Source organism: Poecilia reticulata, linkage group LG22 (genome assembly GCF_000633615.1).
Source record: "Poecilia reticulata strain Guanapo linkage group LG22, Guppy_female_1.0+MT, whole genome shotgun sequence".
NCBI lineage: Eukaryota > Metazoa > Chordata > Actinopteri > Cyprinodontiformes > Poeciliidae > Poecilia > Poecilia reticulata.
The window spans coordinates 14,814,976-14,838,293 of NC_024352.1; the positions used below are offsets into that span (position 1 = coordinate 14,814,976).

The 23,318-nt window shown below is 38.4% G+C and overlaps 1 protein-coding gene across 1 annotated transcript in view; it reads left to right on the forward strand.

The window, feature by feature from the left end:
• crybg1a (crystallin beta-gamma domain containing 1a) overlaps positions 1-23,318 on the forward strand; it is a 39,185-nt gene that overhangs the window by 14,306 nt on the left and 1,561 nt on the right. Inside the window, exons 3-20 of the mRNA XM_008399634.2 lie at positions 4,502-5,820; positions 7,363-8,441; positions 9,044-14,508; positions 15,280-15,318; positions 15,399-15,517; positions 15,994-16,171; positions 16,891-17,030; positions 18,280-18,406; positions 18,485-18,520; positions 19,038-19,180; positions 19,281-19,407; positions 19,507-19,652; positions 21,569-21,695; positions 21,784-21,813; positions 21,917-22,029; positions 22,337-22,469; positions 22,555-22,694; positions 23,095-23,218. Of these exons, the coding sequence (XP_008397856.1) occupies positions 4,502-5,820; positions 7,363-8,441; positions 9,044-14,508; positions 15,280-15,318; positions 15,399-15,517; positions 15,994-16,171; positions 16,891-17,030; positions 18,280-18,406; positions 18,485-18,520; positions 19,038-19,180; positions 19,281-19,407; positions 19,507-19,652; positions 21,569-21,695; positions 21,784-21,813; positions 21,917-22,029; positions 22,337-22,469; positions 22,555-22,694; positions 23,095-23,218 (9,585 nt within the window). The remainder of the gene's footprint in view (positions 1-4,501; positions 5,821-7,362; positions 8,442-9,043; positions 14,509-15,279; positions 15,319-15,398; positions 15,518-15,993; positions 16,172-16,890; positions 17,031-18,279; positions 18,407-18,484; positions 18,521-19,037; positions 19,181-19,280; positions 19,408-19,506; positions 19,653-21,568; positions 21,696-21,783; positions 21,814-21,916; positions 22,030-22,336; positions 22,470-22,554; positions 22,695-23,094; positions 23,219-23,318) is intronic.

A 23,318-nucleotide genomic window follows, 5' to 3' on the forward strand; every position in this document is an offset into this window, starting at 1 on the left:
CCATCCATCCATCCATCCATCCATCCATCCATCCATCCATCCATCCATCCATCCATCCATCCATCCATCCATCCATCCATCCATCCATCCATCCAAACAGTGAACCATTACTTTAATTAAAGTATATTTAAAAATAGGCTGCATGGTGCCAGAGTTGGCAGTGCTGTTGTCTTGCAGCAAGAATATCTTCAGTTCATATCTGAGCCTGGGGTTTTTCTGCATAGAGTTTGCATGTTCTCCCTCTGCATGCATGGGTGCTCCAGCTCCCTTCAACACTCCAAAAAACATGGCTGTTAGGCTAATTGGTCTTTCTAATTGCCCTTAGATGCGAGTGTGTGCATTCATGGTTGTTTGTCCTGTGTGTTTCTGTGTCACCCTGCGATCAGCTGGCTATCTGTCCAGAGTGTACTTTTCCTTTTCACACAATGACTGCGGCAGATAGGCGCCAGCATCCCCACAGCCCTGCAACGATAAGCAGATATAGACAATAGATGTACAATGGATGGATATTTACAGTAGAAACAGGAAGTCAGGAATCAGTCAAGGAAGCAAAATTACCGTAGTTGAGTTTGATCATCTCTCCTTTCAATCTAACATCCCCTGATGTTCAGATCCTGAAAACATGACATAGTGCTTTTAACTTTCCAACATGACTAACATGTTCTTATAATTGTCATTACTGACAATGATAATTTACAGGATCATTGTCAGTAATAATTTTTTCCTACTTTGTTTTACTGTAATGAATATTGTCTCTGAATCAATTTTAAAGAAGAGCAAACAATAAAGATGGGTTACAAAGAAAACAAAATGAATCATTACAATTCTTGCTTCAGTAATTTGTTAAATGTAGACAACTGAACTACAGGTCGGGTCTTTATATTCATAGTTATACAACTTTCAACTACACAAGCATTCCAAGCAAAGGTTGGAACTTAAAAATATACCAAATACGAAAATATTTCAAACTCACAGGCTTCCACTTTGCAGAGAAGAGCAAAGTTATGTCTGCAGATGCAAAAGCACGAAAACCTGGTACCGGTGGAAAATATAATTAACTTGCGTCTTTGACCAGAGAAAAGAAGCTGCAGAGGCAACAAGGCAAGTAGCAGAATACAAAAGATAAACATTATGGCACTTTTGACACTATGGAGTAGGCAGCCATGACAATATTTACCATGTGATTTAATAATATGCCTATTGAAAACAAAATATCTGTTTTTTTATATCAATATAGTTAACTATATATTTTGTATGACTATCAATGTATTTGAAACTTACACAATGCAATTACTGACAAATTTAAGTAACGATCAAAGGATTTGTTGATTCAGTGAACTGTGCCACTTTTAGACCGTCACTTGTTCCTCTAGGCTTGTTTCAGTCTGTCTTCTTTTTTTGGTGGCAGAAAGCTATCATAAATATGTAGTCACACATTTTGCTATTGCTGTCATGTTTAATGACTTGATACTCTTTAAGGTTTGGTACAAATAACTGTATAGGATCTGAATATGCCTGGGCGTGTCTTTTTTTTTTTTTTTTTTTAGAATATTAAACCAGTCAAACCAGTCCTTTGTTCTATTTGTGTCAATGGGAGTGCTTGACAAGAACTCCTGTTATGTGGAAGAGAACAAAGTCCTGAATTTTAGAAATGTATACATAAAAAAAAAATCTTCCTTTAACTTTTCAGGTGTTTTTGGATGAAAGTATTACTTTTCAGGGTGATTATTCTTGCGTTACAATCTGACATCGGAACACGAAGCAGAGCTCTGACTCACAGATAAGGAAGTGGAGTATAACACACACAGATGTGGCACACAATCTCCACCTACCTAACATTTCTTTCTGCTTTGGGCAAATAAAAGGTGAATGGTAGCTGGAGAAGGGCTAATACAACACAGCGGCAGCTATTCATTCAGAGACTACTGGTAATGATTGAAAGACCTAAAGGCTCGCTCGATATTTCACTCAGGCTGTTTTCGTTCAACTTCCACGCGGTGGATTTGTGAATCACTTGGAACAATCTGGAGGTAAAGTAGAACAGATTTGATCACATCTTGAAGGCAAAATGAGATGAGATCAGAGTGTCTCATCTCTTTTAATAAGCCCGACAAACTCATGTTTGCCCAGTGGAAATATATACTTTTGACGTCAGTGGTTAGTTTGTTTCAATAAACCTCTTTCAAAGTCTGCTGAATATATTCCCATTTGTCCCTGAGCAGTTTGGCTTAATTCTGGTGGTTAGCTTTTTAACTGTATCATTCATATATAGGCTTTATGACTCCACTGATCAATCCTGATTTGTCCTCTATAATCAGAGCAGCAGATAACAGATGATTGACTTTTATGCAGCTTTAAAAAGGAGCGTTTGCCCTCAGTAGCAATAAACATGTCTATTTGTTATCTGTGGGAATGTGAATGCCCTATAGTTTCCCTTTACTTGTGGAACTGATCACTTAGCTCGGAGTAGAAGACAGAGCTATTTTACTGTTTCTATTCTATTTTTCTTCTGAGAAGACTAACTCTTTTCAAGTTGTCAGCTGGAAATCAGGACAACTACAGGTAGGAAATTAGAAAAAGTATCTGTCCTGTCTACTGCATATAGCAAATATCAAAATCCAGGAAGTCAAATTGATCAGGAACTGGGCTGTTGTTTTGGGCGCCGGTTTCTGCTGTTCTCTCTTTGTGGTCCATGTTTTTCGTCCGAACATGTTGTATTTGCTTTGACATTACCATAGTAGCTTTTGCAATGTAAGCTGTCTTTTCTCTGAGTCATGTTGTTTAGATGCAGTGTCAACATTATGGATCAATTTAGGTTTTCTGTGAATTCTGTCAGAATTTTAAAAAGTTATTGTGAAAGCTACACGAGTAAGATCTTAAAAACAGTTCATTTTTAGAGATAGATCCAAAAATTATTACTTGCAAATCATATAGATTTATTACACACAAAGCAATCATGCAAGCCTTGATGAATATTGTTTTCTTCTAATGAAAACCCCAAATTTTGTTTCTCTGTAAATGTGAATATTACATGAGACTAATAATCTATTTTTAAAAAACAGAAATATTTTTCTATGATCTACTCAATCATGGGGAACACTGAATGCTTAACAGCTGTTCAGAAATCTGTCATTAACTCCACATTGAGGGTGAGCCTCCAAAGGTCAATTGTAAAAGAGCTGGTTGTTCACAGAATGTAAGGACATTAATGGAACGTTTAGTGAAAGAAAAACATATGGTGGAAACAGGTGCACAAGTAACATATATCCCCTGCCTTGAGAGGGTTGTGTAGCAAATCCCATTCAGAGTCACAGGGAGATTCAAAAGGTGTTGATTGCAGCTAAAATGAATGCTACATGTGGCTGATTCTTTGGATCTAAATATTTTACTTCATTTATTGCTTATGGTTAGTATTTAGTAATAAAAAGTGACCCTTGATCTTTGCCTGAAAGGCATTTTTATCAGTTGGTTAGTCATTCAGATTGATATTTTACTATCTTACTATGTCTGCAGCCTTTTAGCCCTTCTATAGCCACAAAAGTGGGGCAAATACATGTTGAAACAGTTTATGTTTGTGCTTTTATATAACAATATTTGTATCTGTTGTTGAGTAGATTTGTTGCTGTGATTCTGTTTTATTTTATTTTTTATAGTTTCTGAAGTAAATCTTATTTGCCTTTCTATGTGACTGAAGCTGCAAGTGATGGATTGGGCAGGACACTTTAAGACAACCATACTGAAACTGTATTGTGTTGCCCTTAAATTCAAGTCTTATGATGTACTGTATGTTGAAAGACAGAGACAGAACAAATAGTAAAAGTAACTTGAGGGAATGACTTATTGCTTAGAGTTTGTCATAGTAGTGTTAAATCAAATGTGTATGCCAACTAAAACTAATTTACTATAAATGTTACAGGAAACTTTCATCCCAGCCTGAAACAAAAATAAATATAAATAAATTTAGAGAAGGTGTGCAAACATTATTAATATAAATTCATGTTATTAATAACATGAATTTATGAGCAAACCTAACAATAGTTCATGTTACATGTTATTTCTACATCTAAATTACAAGGCTATGTCAGTTTATTCTCTGTTGCATTCTACATAAGGTTTAACAATGTCCAAAACAAAAAAAAAAACTAAATTTGTTTTGAGATTCAGGCAAAGATTTTTGACATTTGGTTTAGTTTACATATAACAAATTATGAAATTTATTAAGTATTGTTTATGTTATTTAAAACTTGCACTTATCAGCTTAAATAATTGCAAAAGAGGAGAGATTTCAAGCTCTGATATTTTTAAAGAGACATGAGCAGCTTGAAGTAGCAGCTAAAACAAATTAAATTGCAGACATTCTTCCGGTTCAGCTTCAGACTTAATGTGCATTCTGGTGTATATCTTTCGTATTTCTTTCCTTTTCATTTTTGGTGAGATCAAACCCAGACGTCTTCCTTATTTTTACATCCTCTTTTGTTCTTCTTCTTCTTCTTCTTCTCAGGGGGAAAAGAAGGGCGTCCTTGGTCGGTTCACCAGCTTTTTCCAGAGAAGAAAGAGCAGCAGCAGCCAGCAACAGTCAAACACCTCCACAAATTCGAGCACACCAACTTCTCCTGTGTCTCCCCGTTTCCCTGTATCCCACGAAGAAGATGGGTTAAAGCCTCAAACAGAGTCACATGATGCATCCCCTAGAACTGAGCTTGATGACTCCCTCAGTCAAAGCTCCAGTCCCAGTGTGGCCTCTCTGATTGTGGATGGGACAGACTTCCCGTTCGCAGACAGCGGCAGCAGCAGCAGGAGCAGCGTGAGGGAGGTGCGTGTGTCCACCGTCAGCGGTGCTTTAGCGCAGAAGAATTCTGGGAATGTGACGCCCACCAGTGCAAAGCTTCCATCTGCCGCTTGTCCAAACTCAGACACAGATTTAGGCTTTGCAGAATCAGTGGTGGAAGAAGTTAGCAAGAGATTGCATGTTAATTTGGACAACATCCAGAACTCCAGTGAGGAGAACGTTGTCACCCCTACCACACCAATGTCAGTTAAATCCCCACTTTCCTTGACGCTGGACACCCCAAAGTCTCCCAACTTAACCTCCATATGTTTGGCATCAAAGAAAACCGTGGTGAAAGTTGGAGAGAAAGGCCACAGCACTGTGTTAAAAGGAATAACTTTAAGCTCTCAGTCATCCGTATCACACAGCACCAGCAATCAGCAAGAAAAAAATGACCCAGATGCACAGAGGAGAAGATCCGAAGTCAGGATACCTTCCAGCAGTTTGTCTGAGAAAACTGCAGCTGCGACATGGACCCCTGTGCCTGAGAGAGAGCAAACAGCCGAAAGGGATTCTCCTGTCCTGCTCCATAAAGCTATCTGGGTGGAAACATACCTGGGAGATGAGACGGAGGAGGAGGAGGGAGAGGAGGATGTAATGAAACAGGAGGAGGAGGGCCTTAGGGTGGACTCACCTCCTGTGCTGGCCATACCTGTCAGAGTAATACCTGAGGATGAGGTGGTAACACAGAAGGAAACCCCACCTGCCCCTTTGGAGAGTTTGCTATCCGGTGGCAGCTTGCCAGAGTCCGACATCACCACGGGAGCGACTTCAGAGGAGATTCAAACATTCCCGCAGGAGCCGGGAGAGCCCGACACTAGAACGATCCCAGAACCTGAGTCACTGGGAGAAATCCGCTCGACTCGCAAGACCGTGAGTCTGCCGTCAACCAAGGTTTTTGCCCAGAAAGTAATTATTGAGCCAGAGCTGAGTTTGGAGGACAACGACAAAGATTTAACTACTGATACGTCCAGGACAGCAGAGCTAAAGGGGTGAGTTTATTTTTTCTTTGTTATGGTGTCATTTTCCCCTTTGATCACTGAAAAAGCAGAAGAGAATAAAGGCTGCACGCAACCTGATATCCAAGTTCCCATGTTTCTTTGTAGCCAAGCAAAACAATAAGCTGAGCTGGTTGAGAGGCACTGAATTATTCATTTCCAATAGATAATATCAGTCACATACTGTATGTTCTCTGTAGTGCTGGAAAGAACTGTGCTAAAAATTTACCTAAAGTGAATGCATTGGGGACGTAATGAACAATTCAGATTAATAATTGTAAATTATTGTTACTTTTCTCAAGGATTGTTGAAAAGTGTCCACCTTTCTGAATGTGTCTTTGGCTCACTGCCTTCTAAACAATTTTATAACTAAAAAAAATCAGCCGTTTTAGAGATTCTAACCAAAATTATTTATTTATGTTTTATAAAACAATGTGCCATCCAGACTGAAGTTGGTGATGCATGAACAAGAGTAGTTGAAAACATAAAAAATTGATCTGTTGTGTTTAGTCATTATGCGAGCAGTGTGTTTTACAAATTGTGAGAAATATTACTGTTTTCTTCAAGTAAGAAGGCATTTACTCTAAATGCCTTTTAGGCTAAATGGCATTTAGAGGACAGGATTATCACTGGAGTATTTTAAGGCAAATATTATCAGATTCTTTTTTGCTATAGTTTTACATAGATAATCTGAGTTTCTGAAAGAAATCTGATAATTTCTTATCTTTTGAGATGTGATTTCTAAAATACTCTATGGTAATAGTCATATTATCGTTCTTGATGGTATTATGAAGTAAACAAAGAGATAAACACCAAAGCTGGTAAACAGACACCAGTTTCTTTTATAGATTTTTGTCTTTTTAGCTCCCATGGGTCAGTATAAACCAACTCAATCCTTTAGGACATGGTACACTACAACTATCATGTCAGACGGTTGATAGTCTAATTGTACCATTAATTTTATGCCACAATGTCGAAAAAGTTCCATGGCTATCTTGTCAGTCCAACAAACTTTTTCCCCCAAAATCTTGATTCTTTTTGACAAACTCAAAATGTGTCACTGGTTACTCAGCAATGTAGTTTTTTTCACCGTGGAAAATGCCATCTAATTTCTGCCCTATCTCTTACTTAATGTTGAATCTTGAATGCTCACTTTAACTACAGCAAGTGAGGTCTGCAGGGGTATAGATGTTGTTCTTGGTTCTTTTGTGACTTTCTGAATGAGTCATTGTTGCTTTCTTCAAGTAATTTTGGTATGCCAGCCACTCCTGGAGAGGTTCCCCACTGTGTCCTTTATTTGTGGATAATAAATCTCACTGTGGTTCACTGAGCAACAAAGTCTTAGAAATGACTCTTTAACTCTTTCCTGACTGATAAATGCCATCACATTAGTCAAAAATATGCTTTTTAAAGACACTATATGCTATTTCACGTTTAAACATTTCATTTTTACTAGAATAAACTCTGTACTTTCTATAATTGTTTCACAGATATGCTATAAAACAAGCCTGTTTCTCTTTACTTCTTCTTTGACAGATTGACGAGCTTCCAACAAGACAATGAAACTGAAATCAAAGATAACAAAACCAAAGCACCAAGAACTACAGATGAGCCCTCACTGTTCAACACTAAATATACTACTGAATCCATAGTTAAAGAAGAAACTCAGACCCCTACTTCCGGAGTTACTATTACAGCTTCAGACATGAGCAAACCCAAGTTAAAAGATGAAGACATTGGAATAAAAGCTCAAAGTAGTCACATAGCTGCTGCTAAGCAAGGAATTAAAGGAGCAGTAGACAACTTGCATGCTTCCACAGGAAGTGGAACAAATACCTCTTCATCTGTTGTTGGACTTAAGATGAGGACTGTTCCAAGAAAGACCACAGCAAGCACAAAAACAGAAGGCTCCAGTGATCATCCTTCACTTAAGGAGCGTAGCACTGAGAAACGTGTTTCTGCACTTCCAGTGTTAAAAGATCAAAGTGGTGTTAGTCACCCAAAGCCTAAAACTCTGAAAGTTTCAACATCAGAAACTGATGCGAAATCTCCAGAAGCATCTGATAAAATATCAGAACCTGATGTCTTTGGGTCAGCAGTCGTTTCCAAACTTCCAAAGCAAACTAGACCTAAAGAACCTGTCAAGTCTCCAACCAAATCAGTCAGAAAACCAAGCTTTGAAGAAACCAAAAATGTGAGAGCCACATCAGGAAATATTTCACCTACAAAATCTGTGTATAGAACAGGGATAAAGCTGAACAAGGAAAAGTCAGAGGAGGAGTATGCAGACTTTGTCAATGGAATGGAGCTTGAGCAAAGAACCGGTAAAAAGGTGAGCCATCCTGACAGGGACGCTCTGCAGCAGAACCAACAACAGAGTAGTTCCTTCCTGGCATCAAAAAGTAAGTTGCCAGTTTCATCTCCAACAAGAAAAACAAATATCAGTATCACACCGACAAGCAGCCACAGCTTTAAAAAAGTATTGCCTGGTCAGACTAACTCAGACAAAGGTGAAGCAGTCCAGAAACAGATGCCAGAAGAGCAAGAGGTAACTCCCATCGATGAGAAGCCTGAAAATGAAACACTGATGCCGCAGCCTGGAAGTCCAAAGAAAGGTAAGAGTCCAGTCATGGTCTATCGGCTGAGCTTTTTATTCTTAGTTAGTCTGGGTCAACTTTGAGGCTGTTGAAAATGGTTTGTCAGGTAATTTTATGTTTATTTGAGAAGGTAGTTCTTAAAGTTGTTGAACTTCCTACATTATAGTAAAGTGATTTTTATTTGTTTTTAGTGAACACTGTATTGATTTGTTTCTATTTAAAAAAAAAAAAAATTAAACCATATAATTTATTTTCTGAATCTTCCAATTTCACTGCATTTATTTGTTTGTTAATTGCAAGTTGTTAAAAACTCTTTTTTAAGTTATTTAAAAAAAAAGTAATTTAAATCTTATTTTATTTTATAGAGGTTTTTTTGTGGATGGCTTTTAGCTTTTGCACCATATTCCGTCACAATAGATAAAATAGCTTCTGTCTACATTACAAAACTGTGATAGCAAACTTGCAAATTCAGCATGTCTGACTGCATAAATAATTAAAACTCAATCACATTTCCACACCAAGGAAGTACTGCAACCTGATGCATGCCATTGCAATTAAATACTTTCCTGATTTTTTTCACCTCAGTTCTCTTGAATACCATTTGTGTTTGTGTTTTTCAGGAACAGGAAGTATGCCACCACTGAAACCATCCAAACCCCTCTCTAAAAGAAGCATGAGTCATGAAGAGAATGACACAGCAGGTCTTTCTTCTTCTCCCACTAAGCAAGAGAAAAACGTGTTCGCAAGGCTCACCAAGCCAAACGAAAACATCAGACAGCATGGGAAATTTCCTGTGAAGGAGCTAACTGAGACTTCATCCTCCGGGAGCAAGCTTCCCACAAGAAATCCGAGAATCCCCAACAAATTAAAGCCCAAAATCCAACAACTCTCATCAAAATATGAGAATTCAAATCTCAGCACAGTTAAAGACTCAACTGTGAATGATAAAGAAACTGTCACAATAGATACTAAGAAGGACAGTGACTGTAAGTCTGCAGAGGAACACATTAAAATGGCAGAAAAACAAACTAAAACCCCTCAAACTACTCTGGAAGGAGATGTTAAAGGTGGAGAGATTTTATCTCATTTATCTATTACAGGCGAAACACAGATGATTGTACACCCAGTAAAAATTGTAGACAAAGAAATGCCAGCTAAGTCACTGGTTGCTGGTGGTAATAATGCAGAAACTGAGGAAAGAAATCTGGAAGCCAAAGAACCAAAACCAGAAAATCAAAAAGACAACAGACATAGGCAAAAAACACTCTCATCATTTAAAACGTTCTCCACAGTTAAAGCCAAAGATGTGTCAGAGGAGCTGCCAAGTAAGACTAAATTTAAATTTACCAAAGAAAAAAACTCTGCAGTTCAGGTTTTTGACATTAAACCAACTCCTAAGGATGTAACCAACAAGTCAGTCAAACCTGAGCTGGATGAAGGCATTCATTATGACCCATCAACAGAAACTGGTCAGGAGGAAGTTATGTCTACATCAGAAAATAGAAAGAATATCCCTGCTGAACTTGTCTCAGACTCACAGAGTCTCGCTGTAGGATCAGATGTTGTGAGCTCACTGGACTATTTGGAGGATTCAACTAAAGCTATAAATAACAGAGTATCCCAAACATTAACTGTGGAAGCAGCACAAGGTTTTGATGTAGGGGAGAAAAATAAGGAGGAGGTTGGCTGGAAACCAGCTGAGGCTTTGGATGCAGAAACAGAGACTGTGACTGTTTGCCAATTGCCCAAGAATTTTGAAAAACAGTTAAACAAAGAGGCTCTTTTAGGCAAATCTGGAAGCAAGGAAAAAGACTCAAAGCCAGATGAAATGCTTAATCACACTGCAGCAGAAAGCTTTGAGTCACAAAACACTTGTAAAGAGAAGCTCAAAGAAAGACCTGTGGACTTTGCAGGGAGAAGAATTACGAGTTCAGGGAAAGCAGGCCATCTCTCAACAGAAGAGGAAAGCTTGCAGCCTAAGGCTACAAAGAACCAACAGGCAGTAGTTACACATGTCCTGAAAGGAAAGAGAACCAAGAGCGAGGAAACACAGAGCACAATAGTTGAATCTACAGCAAGTATGATTGACACAAAACAACAGAACTTACATGAAACTTCACAAAGCGACTCTATGAATACAGAGAGACCAAAGCCTCAAAATATTGAACCACTAGGGAAAAATGAAAAGGAAGCCAAGGAGCTAATAACCAAAAGTAAAAAGATGAAAGATGACTCCAGAAATCTAATAGGAAAAAATTATGATATTGTAAAGGAAAAACCAAGTCCTGGAATGTCAACAACTAACAGCGAAGTGCTGGAGGCTGAATCTGGAGACGGCTCCAAAGAAAAAGAGGAGATCGTACTTAAAAACCTAACTATGAATAAAACAACAGAACAAAATGCTCAGACATTAACTAATTCTAAAACTGGAGAAGAAGGTGGAAATATAACAAAACAAGGCATATATGAAAATCATATATCAGATAATGGACAAAAGGTTGCAAAAACTGAAGAAGAAAAGACAAAGGAGACTCAAGCTGTAAAACTATCATTAGTGAGCACTCACGTTGAAGACAGTAATGTAAAACCTGAAGTTGAAATCTCAGAGAGCTTTGGGAATGAAATTGTAACAGCTAACAGTGAGGATACAAAACAAAAGCTTCAGACAACCAAAACTGTTCTTGAAAAATTGACTAACAACCAACAGGGTCAAGTGGTGATAGCAACTGGTAATCATGATGGAGTATCATCAGAATCTGAACATCTGAAATCTGAAATTACTGATTCATTGTTGCAAAGTTTGTCAAATGAGGCAGATACTCCAGGACATATTAGTAAAGATAGCAACCAACGGGTCCAGAAAGTGTTAACTGTTGGTGGCCAGGATGGAGTATCTTCAGAATCTGAACAACTAAAGTCTGAAAAAAGTACTTCCTCAATGCAAATTATTGTAAATGAGACAGCATCTCCAGATCGTTCCAGTGAAGTTAGCAACAAACAGGTCCAAAAGCCAATAACTGTTGGTGACTACAAAGGGAAGTCAACGGAATCTGAATTTATAAAATCTGAAATCAGGGTTTCATCATTGCAAAGTCTGACAAATGAAACAGAAGATCTGGATCAGGCAAACAAAATTATCAATCAACGGCACCAGGCAACAAATACTGCTGGAGAACAAGATGGAATATCAACAGAGATTGAAGGTCCAAAATCTGCCAGAAGTGAGACGCCAAGAACAGAAGCACCTGAGGTCACAACAGGAAACCATACTGAACACATACCAATACCAGGCTCTGAAGGAGATAGAGGTGACTCTGCAACAAAAAATACTTTGACAGAATGTTTGGTGAATGAGTTAGAAACTGCTAATATAAGAAATGACCCTGGAAGCCTCCAAGAGTTCAGCCCAATAAGTGATAGAGACGAAGGCGCAGATGAATTAAAACAAGCTGAAAATGAATTGGGGGGATCTGAACATTCGAGTCACAAATCAGAAAAACAACCAGATACCGATGCTAAAGTTCAGGATAGAAATGACACCCAAGATGCTTACTCTGATTGCAGTACCACTGCATTTGGAGATTTGGTGAATGAAACAGCAGAGGTTCAGAAGTCAAACACTGGTGTGATTCAAGAAAATGAAATCAAAATATCACATCAAGAATCTAAATACTTAGACATAAACGTCAAGTTAAGACCAGAAATGTTGGAAGACAAAGCTTCAGAAGAGAAAAGAGAAATTCAAATCCAAGATGTTAAACTTACAACCACCATGGGTCAAAGTGCTAAAGAATCTAAAGACAAGACTACAAGTAAGGACCAATCAAATGACAGTTTAGTAAATGAATCAGTTAATGAAAATGTCACCAGCAAACTTGAAGTCAAGAAAGACACAAAGTCCACTGTCTCTGGTGACTCAAATGAAAGTTTAACAATATCCGATCAAGAAAAGTTAACAGGGTCTGCGTCAGAGACATTAAAAAAGGAAGTTCAAGAGAAGAAACTACAAAACTATGGCATGGATGCAACCCGTGATCCTGACAATCTACTCTCTTATAATGATAGGAAAGAAAAAACAGAACTTCTTCAGGATTTATCTTCTGAAAGTTTGTCGAGTGAAACAGTACCTTTGAAAGACATCAGTGAAGTTGTCAATATAGAAGTCCAAAGATCCAAAACTACTAGAGAAAAAGGTGAAGATTTACCAAACCTAGATCAAAAATCCAAAGATTCAAATTCTGTAACAACTGTAGTTGGCACAAAGGAAACCGGGATGGAGCACAGCATCCAGGATCATAGCACTGAAGATCCTAAAGATGACTGTGGAGCTAAAGTTAAGGAACCACTGCTAGTAGCTACAGAGCAGATGCAGAAGCCATCAACTAATACAGATCAAAATAGTTGTACAACACCAGGTCAAGACAAGTCAGCACAATCTGCCACAAATGCAGACCTAAAAGAAAAACTGGAGTCAGTAATACCAGCAGAGTCAAAGACCGAAATTCAAGAGCTGAATGCCAGAAGTGACAGAGTTCAGATTCATGACCATTCTAAAGAAAAAACTGCACCAATTGACCCATCAGTTGATAAGGCAAAGAACATTGAAATTCACAAAGCAGACACTCAAAAAGAACAAAGTATCTCATCTAACAGAGATGGCAAAGTTGAGATTAAATCAGACATACATTCCAATGTTTCTGATGATACCGTTTCAAGAGACCTTCAGAAGAAGACACCAATGGTTTTAGGAAATACAGATAACCTGACTGCTGCCAAAAAAGAACAGGATGCAAACGTCACTGCTGTGGTTCAAAATATACCAAACACAAGTGTTTGCACAGTCCAAAAGAAAGCGTCTTCCATTGGTTCAGTTCAATTATCACTTAGGAATGATGCTCTGAAGACTGATGAGGTCTTTGAAGAAAGTATTCAAAAACCTGAATCAACTGCAGAGAGGTTCACTGCAGGTCGTGGTTTGAAACACGAGGCACACAAAATTTCAAAAAAAGCAACGACTCAACTCTTCGATTTTGACAAGGATAAGCTTCCAGGGAAACCGATTCCACCCAAACTGACTCCATCCGCCTGGTTGGACGTGGAAGACCGTCACAAAAAGAAAAAGGGACGTAGAAGAAATGAAGATAAAACAGCTAGTGATGATGACTTACTTGAGCCAGAGGAAATTGATTATTTTCTCAGCAGTGTCAGAGAAGGAGGAATACCCTTTTCACTGCCTCGAAAGAAACATATTCGTAAAAAACTCCAGTGCCCACCTTTTGCTATGCCAGCCATCAGGGAGGACCGCTTTGAGCGGACATTTGATCCAGAGGAATTTCAGTTTGGCTTAAGAAAAAATGAGAGACGCATGGACCTTTCTCCAGCTATGGTAATCAAACAAAAAAATGCTGACAGGAATGGCAGAAGTACTGATTCTCAAGAGAGCGGCACCTCAGCAGATAAACTAACAACTCATAAGGTTGAAGGACAGGACAAGGCCAAAGAGGAGGCTCAAGTCAAAGAGGGAAAACCAGAGGGGCAAAACAATGAGCCGGGGAAGATGACGTCAAGACTCGAGAGGATGTCCATCCTCACAGACTTGCTTAGCTCCCCTCGGAACTCCAGGAAGTCAAGAACTGAAGCTTCCTCTGCCTCAAACAGCACAGTCCCGTCTAACCAGCAGCAAGACGTTGGACCGCAGGGAGTTACTGCCTTGCCTCTGCCTGTTCCCCCTGCTGATAACAGGGGCGTGAAAGGTGCAGATCAAAGCTTGATTTCAGAAGGTGCAATTGTTGCTGTTAGTGAGTCAGCATGTAGCTCCTCCTCCTCTGTTCCTCCTCTGCCGGCGCTCTCTGAGATGAACCTGCCTGATCATTTAGAGAAACAGCTGAAGAAAGACACACCAGAGCTAGAGGCCTCCATGGACTTTACACAGACAACTGACCTAACCCTTCCTGCTATGGAGCAGTTGTCAATTACAAACATATCCATTGTGGATGGGGGCCCGGAGAATCCTACAGTACTGCCTTCTACAACAAACTACAATCATGAGATATCTCAAAATGGACTTCGTACAACTAAAATCAAGGTAGCAGCTTTTTTTGTTTCACTAACATGTTTACTAATTGCAACAGGAACATACTGCTTCAACTGAGTACAAATGATTCTGAAAGTCACAGCTGCAAAGCACATATTTGTTTCTGCTTTACTCCCATGGAGACACAAGCCTCAGGTTGGATCTTGTTTGTTTTTTGTATGTGTGCGTGTGTGTGTGTGTGTGTGTGTGGTGAAAGGATGGGGTTTCATACTTCAAGATGCCAAGTTCTGAATCATTTGCAAGAAAGAACAAGGAAAATGAGCACATGTTCAATGTGGCACTCTACACAGGAAATATTTTGCAACATTGGTGCACATGACTTTTCCTGTCTGGGCAAAACATTTGCATCAGTAAGCAAATAACACTGATATGAAAATTAAATGCATTCATAGTAAAAGGGTAAGACACAACAAGCGACGAGGAATTTGCAAAGAGAAATAATTATTTGAAAGAAGATGGGTTGCTTTTAAATTTGTATGCATTTAGTCAGAGATGGATTAATAAATGTGAAATTAAATACAACATATTAGTGATTCAAGCAACTGCTAGATTTAATGGAAAAAATAGAGTGAAATGTACCCAAAAATCTTACTTTTCTAATACAGTGCTGAACTGTAGGTGGTGTCTTTTTGCAGAACAACTCTACCTATATAGATATATCAAATAACCATAACCTTATCCAAGCTTACCAACCTAAAGTCGAATTTTCCTTGTCGGGTTGACAAAAATAATTAAAGAATTGTCTCTTCACCTGTCTTGCAGAAACCTGTGGTTAGAGGACACCACAGAAGACCTGGAAAGGTAGGATTTGAAATGTTACTAGTTGAATTTTGTGAGACATTGTTTCTTTATCGCACTGATGGTTCTGTTTGTTCATGCAGATAGTCATACACGAGCATGCTCAGTTTGGTGGGGAGGCATTTGAAGTCTATGGTGATGTAGAAGATTCCACCTCGATGAAACTGTCTCCTGTGATATCGATCAAAGTCATCAGAGGATGGTATGGGATTCTGCTAGTAGTTGTAAAAAGAAAATTAACGTTTGTTAATATCAGAGGGGAAGAAAAAGTATCGTTTAACATATAAAGTTAAACATATAACATGGCATGTTTTATTATGGCTGACTGTTACTATGACATGATGGCATGGCAAGTATAACATGATCACAATACTTTGCCACATCAGAGTTTAATCTGGTCAAAAATAGGATGAGTAGTCAAGACACCTCTTGCTAGAGGTGTTTAGTAACATTGATGAAAATATTTACTTTGGAATCACTTATCGATCGAGCCCATAGAAATGTATTCAGCAGTAGCCCAGTTCAATCTCTGTGTTTATGGTAATTTGTCATCATAACTCATTGAATGATCAACTGAAGTCAGCAGGGTAGGCTGCCACTGATCCACCGATTCAGATTTTTTGGTGGATGTCTTTCTCTTTCTTATGATGTCGTGTCATCTTCTTAATCTGTTTTTAGCTGGCTTCTCTATGAAAAGCCTGGCTTTCAGGGTCGTATCCTTGCCCTGGAAGAGGGTCCCATGGACCAGCTAGTGAACATGTGGGCAGAGGAGGGAACTCCAGAGACGCTAAATGAATTGGGTCAACCTGTTCCAACAGCACCGATGGTTGTAGGTTCCCTTCGGCTGGCAGTCAGAGTGAGTCATGATTAATTTTAGCTCATCCCTTCAGTCTAACTCACTACTTCTGTATTAACACTGTCCCTATATCTATATCGGTGTAGAGTTTGGAATGAAAAGTCAATCTTGATAATCAAACCATAATCAAAAACTCTAGAACTCACTAAATGTCTGGGAACTTATACTTTTGTCAATAGTTTAGAAATATTTAGTCATCTACACATAAAACAAAAAAAAATCTTTATCATGTTTTGTATGCTGTGACCATGTGCAAAACTCTATAGTCACAACTGTTAGCACTTCTATGTGGTAAACGGTATTAAAACTCATATTTTATTGCAGTAGAAAAATCTCCCAATGAAAATTCGGAAAAAATGTACAATTTAATTGGAGCTCTGGTACATTAACTCAGATTTATTTGGTTAAATATTTAACTAAATGAATGGTGGCACTGTTGTAATTCTTTAATAATTTCAGTAGATTCAATTCAATTGATAATTTGATATGATCGATTTGTTAGGGTGTTTCCTGTGACCTATAGTTGCATAGAATTGACTCAAGTTTGGGATAAACCAGATTATGAAAATGTTCCATATTTGAATGAACTCAACTTTGAGTAGATCTTAAAAAAATTTACCTGATAAATGTTTCTTTTGAACTGGTGACACATTAATAAGCGTATGTGACCTACATGCAAGTTATTGTATTTTATAAACCTTATTTCTTTCTTTCTGTAGGATTACAGCATTCCCAGGATTGACCTGTACTCAGAGGTGAACGGGTTAGGGAGGATGTCATCTTATTGTGATGACACACCAGAGCTCAGTTCCTATGGGATCCCACAGACCACAGGCTCCATTAAGATTCACTCTGGAATGTAAGTTTTGACGACACATATAAACTCACTCTGCTGGGAACATTTTCATGGGTGTAAATACAGTGCCTTGCATACATTTTTTTAATCAAATTTTAAACCACAGACTTTAATGTATTTAATTTGCCAAATAAAAAGCTGAAAATTGTGGCATGGCTATTTATTCAGCCCCCTTCTCTCCGATACTCATAAATAAAATTATGTGCAAAAACCACCTGGTTAGTAAATTATTCTATGTGAATTATAATCTCAGTTAAACCATAACAGCTCTGTGACGGCCTCAAAGGTTTGTGAGTGAACATTTGAGGACAAAAGATGTGACTGAAGGAACTCAAGGAACTTTTCAGACAGGTCAGAAATAAAGTTCTGGACTATCATTGAAAACCTCCCAAACAGAATCTTGGTATTGCAAAGCTTTTGTTCTGCAGGGATTAGGAGGCTGGGTGGAACTAAATGAAGGGGAATACAGGAAGAAAGGGTGGTGGTTCACCTCTTAGCAGGATAGTGACACAACCAGAGCAGAAATGGAATTAATTAGAACAAAACATATTCATGTGTTAGAATGATCCAAAATCCAGACATAAATCCAACGAAGAATATTTGACAAGATGTGAAAAAACAGTCTCCATTTAATCTGACTAAGCTTCAGCAAATAAAATAGAATATGCACAAATAAAAATAAAAAAAACGTTTCCCAATGTGCAAATATTGTAGAGACTTATCTCAAATGATTTGCAGTTGCAATGAAAGGTGGTTCTGCAAATCTTTGGCTCAAAGGGGCTGTATATAAATGCATGTCACTCTTTCCAAATTGTTACTTATAAACTTTTGAAAACCGTGCATCATTTTCTTTCCACTTTACAACTATGAACCACTTTGTGTTGATGTGTCAAATAAAAACCCAATAAGAAGACTTTGATGTTAGTGGTGGAAATGGGACATACTGTAATTTGAACAAGTCCAAAGAGGTGTGAATTCTTGTACGGGTATGAATGCAACACTCTACGTTGAATAATCTTTCTTGAGAATTGGAAAAAAGCAAAAGTTTCTGTGAACATCATCTGTGTTGTGTGTGTGAAGGAATGCGAGCAGCAGGCCACAGCTTGTGGTTGTCATAGTTGAACTGCTGTGGATTATTGATGGTTGACACTGAATCGTGGTTTAAACAGAGAAAGGAACAGAGGCTTTGCTTGGGAGCTTTAAATCAAAATTATATACATTTGTCTGATATAATCTCTGCCTTTATGTGTAGCTGGTTGGTGTACACTGATCCAGGATTTGATGGACTGCTTGAAGTGCTATTGGAGGGAGAGTATCCCCATCCGCAGAGTTGGGGTTTCCCTGAGCCTTTCATTGGCTCTCTCAGACCGCTCCGAATGGTAAAGTGTGTTACATATTTGTAATTCTGTAAAAATGTATTAGTTGTGTTTGGTTAAGATTATATGTCTCAATTTCAGGGACCAATAAGGGTGGAGCACCCAGCTGATGTTAAGGTTTGTCCCAGTTTCTATCACGTCTTACTTATTCGACCTGTTCTTGTTTTACCACAAACATGCTGAAGTGTTGAGTCTTTGTTAGCTTTTTTTCTGTAAATATGTGAGACAACTCACTTTTAGAGGCAAAGATTGTTGCTGATAAGCAGAATGACTGAAAATCAGCCTCTGCATACTTGCCTGATGCTGATGGCCTGGCTCGAAAATCACAGTTACAAAACTCTGTGATTTACCGAAGCATGCATAACAGCCTAACAACAACCTAACAATAGAGCATATGATAAAAAACAGGGATTTTCCTGTAAAATTATGATTCCAAACATGTAAAATCAATTGAGAACTTTGAAGTTATAGAAAAAAATTGAAAACAAGAACTTTTTTGTCTCATTAGGCAACAGGTTTTTCAATAAGCTTAACCATAGGTCTGCAATAAATTGACATTGTGCTTAGTTTGACTTATAAGTGTATTAGTAATGTTCACAAAGCTTTAGCTCCCTATTCTAATTTTCTCCTCTAGGCTCTTGTGTTTGAAAAGCCAAACTTTGATGGGCAGTGTTTGGAGCTGGATGGTGATGTCTACAACTTGTTGGAGCAACAAAAAACAGATGGGAAGAACACAACTCTTTGTTCAGTTGGCTCTATAAAGATCCTCGGGGGTCTGTAAGTACCGCATTGGAGAGAGCAGCCAATCATTTTATACTTAAAGTTACCGAATAATTTTCAAATAGTGTCTCTAAGATACTCTTGTTTTGTTTTGAAGCTGGGTTGGCTATCAGGAGGCAGACTTTGAAGGCCAGCAGTACATCCTGGAGGAGGGGCAGTATCCTCACTGCAGTGAGTGGGGAGGATCTGAGGACAGCCTACAGTCACTGCGGCCTGTACTTGCAGTAAGCATCTTTTCAAGAATTTCAAGTTTGACACGGATGAATTTTTACTTTTGACGTGAACGCAGTTGCTATTTCATGCTACGTAATGCTGTCCCCCAGGATTTCCAGTCCCCACACCTGAAACTGTTCAGTGATCCTAATTTTACTGAGCGGGGGGGCCAGGTGGACTTGGTGGGTCCCGTCATCAGCATGGAAGATGTTGGCCGCAGCACTAAAACCCAGTCAGTGACAGTCACAGCAGGAGTGTAAGTTGACCGGTTTCTGTTAAACACAGTAAAATTCAGCTCACCAACGCAGTGGGGAAATAGTATCCGTTGGGTACTTCGAAAGATTTGGGCGTGCTTCTCGTCTTACAGCCAAGACTAAGACTTATATCGCACAAAACATACACACTTAGTCACTCAAAAATACTAATACCAATTTTTTTAAATGGTTTGTTTTAACTAATATGACAGGACATACAAATTATTTTAAAAAAAGACTCAATGATCCTTGAAGGCAGATATTTCTACTGGTGACTCAAGAAATTCTGAATACTTGATGGTACTTCTGTTACATTACCTAAACCTGTGAAATGATGGAAATGATTGAGTATCAGAAAAGTGAAAATTTATTTCTTAATAGCTATTTTGACATAGCTTAATGAATCAATAACTATAGATTGATAACATAACTTTTAGTTCATTTTGGTTATCTTTTCCATTTCTCGTATGCCTCCATCTAAACATAAAGCACCGCATCCAGCTTCTTGGAACAACTTTACGCACTTTTCTCTGACTGCCATCCCTTCTATGGTTATTTGTCTTTTTTAATTAATTGATTAGCTGATTGGCAAGTTGATTGTTTTATATTTGGTTTATCCTTACTATCCAGTAGTGATTTGATGTATTTGATCTACAGTAAAGAAGCAAATAACTCGTCAATTTTCAAAATAGATTGGCAGAAGGTAAAGCACTATTTCTCTATCTTCAGCAGTGTTAGGTTTCCAGTGAATGTTTTATATTGTTGGGTTTTTTTAAACTTTGCAATATTTTAACAAACTATCGGCCAGATTGGTGTCACCAATTAAAAGCATAGTGTTTTTTTTGCAGAATCTAATTAAAAACAAAGTGTTCACCACAGACATATTAATAGCTATTTTGCACTGCATCATATATTCAGATAACAAGGTGACGATGTCAAACTAGTCGTTGTCTAACTCAAAGTAAAATCACCCCAATTGAAGTTTGTGCAAAAACTGACTTTTTTTTAACTTTTAACTTGAGGGAACTGTTCCCAAAGCATTTTAACCAGCTCATAACTTTTCTCACATAGTACAATGGGTTACGTATAATGTTATAAATCATTCAAAGTTGCTTATTGTTAACCAGAATGTTGATTTCATTTCGAAACAACCGTTCCCATTAACTCCATGCATCTTGCAGGCCACGCCCGTGTCTGCTTTTCTTCAGCTCTTCTTTTCAAACCCTGGCTTCCTCTCTAAAGCCCTTCCCTGCTTTAGAGAGGAAGCATTTATTTAGCTCCTAGTCTTTCAATTTACATCAACATGAGTCACCTTTCAAGAAAAGATTATCATTAGTTCTATTGTCAGGACTTAAAAGACTAAAATCAAGTCTTAGGCTTTTAAGAGCTGTGTGCTGTTTCTGTGCTATCTCACACTTAGAATGTGGTTAAACTTTAGCTGATTTTATATGACATTTTTCTGTTTGCTTTAAATCTGTCTCACCTGTAGTTTTACAACCTCCTAGTCATGAAGAGGTATTTTTTTTATGATGCAGTAAAGGCAGAGATTCATTTGGAGAACCTATCCCTGCAGCTCACAATCCCCCCAAACTGCATCACTACTTAAAATTGATGTTTGTTTTCTGCAAAATCAACATTTTAATCGAATGTGTAAGATTTATAAAGACAAGAAGTTAGTCATCCATTGTGTGTTTGTTCTCTCTGTACAGTTATAACATTGTTATCAATCCTCTGACTCTAAAGTTCCCCATTTGCACATATCATGAAGAAATTTAACACTCTTTTTATCTTGTAGTCATTCCCCTTCAGCCATCAACCTTCAGCCCTAAGCTTTACTTTATTGCAAAAAATAAAGAAAGATCTGCTTATGAATAAGTTATGGTGTAACTGAGTGTGTCTTGTTTGGGGAAAACTGCAGCTGGGTGGCGTTTGAACAACCTGGCTTCAGCGGAGAGCTTTATGTCCTGGAGAAAGGCATGTACTCAAACCCAGAGGACTGGGGAGCACAGAACTTCAAAATTTCATCCATACAGCCCATCTTCCATGTGAGGATCCGTAACATGTGTAACATCTTTTTCTTGTTCACTATTTTAAACAAAAACCTCTCACAGAGCCCTTTATTTTGTTCTGCAGGACATGCTGATGGGAACAACACGGTTTAAGGTATCATCTCGTCTTTCACAGATTTTTATTAAAAATGGCATCATGACGAGTAGTGATGTGTTTTTTCTGCCTGAGTTGCTAAACCTGTTTGAATGTTTTACAGATCCAGTTGTACTCTGAACCAGAGTTTCAGGGAAGGCTGCTGGCTCTGGATGACAGTACAGATGCTCTGGATGCTGATTTCACACCCAAGTCATGTAAAGTCCAGGCTGGCAGGTAAATATGCCAGACAGAAGAGATTAACATCATTTTTATATTTTTTTATAATTCCAAAGTGTAACATGCTCTCTACTGTACTCAGGAACAATGTTTTTCCAGTAACAATAGTTTTCTAAATAGTAGGCTCATCTGCACACATCCATCTCTAAGTATATCCCTCGTTTTTTGGCTTGCTTCTAGAAAACCATCAACTTAAATTCACATTTCTTGTTGATATCTCTTCCGTGGCATTTCCTTCAATATGTTATATGTGGCAAAACTAAAAATCAATGTCAAAACTAAAAGAACAAATATTATGTTTCAGCTGGGTGGTGTATGAGGAAGCTAAGTTCAAAGGGAACATGTATGTCCTGGAGCAAGGAGAGTACCCCAACACAGAGGCCATGGGCCTCCTGTCGTCAGACTCCTTCATTCGATCAGTGCAGACAACTGGACATGTGTGTATTGTCTTTAAAGCTGAAGTGAAATGTCTAGTAAATGTTTCACATGCGTCAGTTGTGAAGTAAACTCTTTAATCTTCAGGAGTTCTCCCTGCCCTCCATCGTCTTGTTCAGCAAAGCGGGCTGCAGAGGACGCAGGGTCGCTTTGACGAGCGGAGCAGTAAACCTGCTGCAGACTGGCATGGATTCACGCATACGCTCCCTGCTGGTGGAGGGAGGAATGTACGTAGAATCTGATTTTAGGTTGGGTGTTGGTGTAAATACTAATTGATCCTATACGTTTGTTTGCCAGGTCCAGATAAGTATGGCAATTAAAGATCCATCATTCCCTTTTTTCTTGTACATTTTTCCTTTTTTTTCTCCCTTCCAATAGTCTCTTTTTATTCCTTACGTCTGTCTTTTGTACTTCCTTCCTTGTAATTTTTGTTTTTTTTCCTGGTTCTATATTTCAATCCAGTCCACTAAAGAAATATCTGCTAGAAAGTTATCATGAGCTATATTGATATATTTTATAATGTTTGAAGATTAACATAAAGGACAAATAACTCAGAAAACTGAGTCTTGAAAAGTCTTAAAATAAATACAGAGACTAACCCCCCACATCTAATGGCGTTGTCTGCAGGTGGGTGCTGTATGAAGGAAACAACTACACAGGCCGACAGCTGTTTATCCGTCCGGGTGAAGTGGGCGACTTCTGCAAGCTCAGCAACTGGCAGCGAATAGGGTCCCTCCGTCCACTGATGCAGGTGTGGAAGAAGTGATATGCACCAATCAGAAACCGGCTTTTGCTGACTTTGATAATGTTCAGAACAGCCACAAGTCATGTTTTTGAGATGGAAGTCGTTG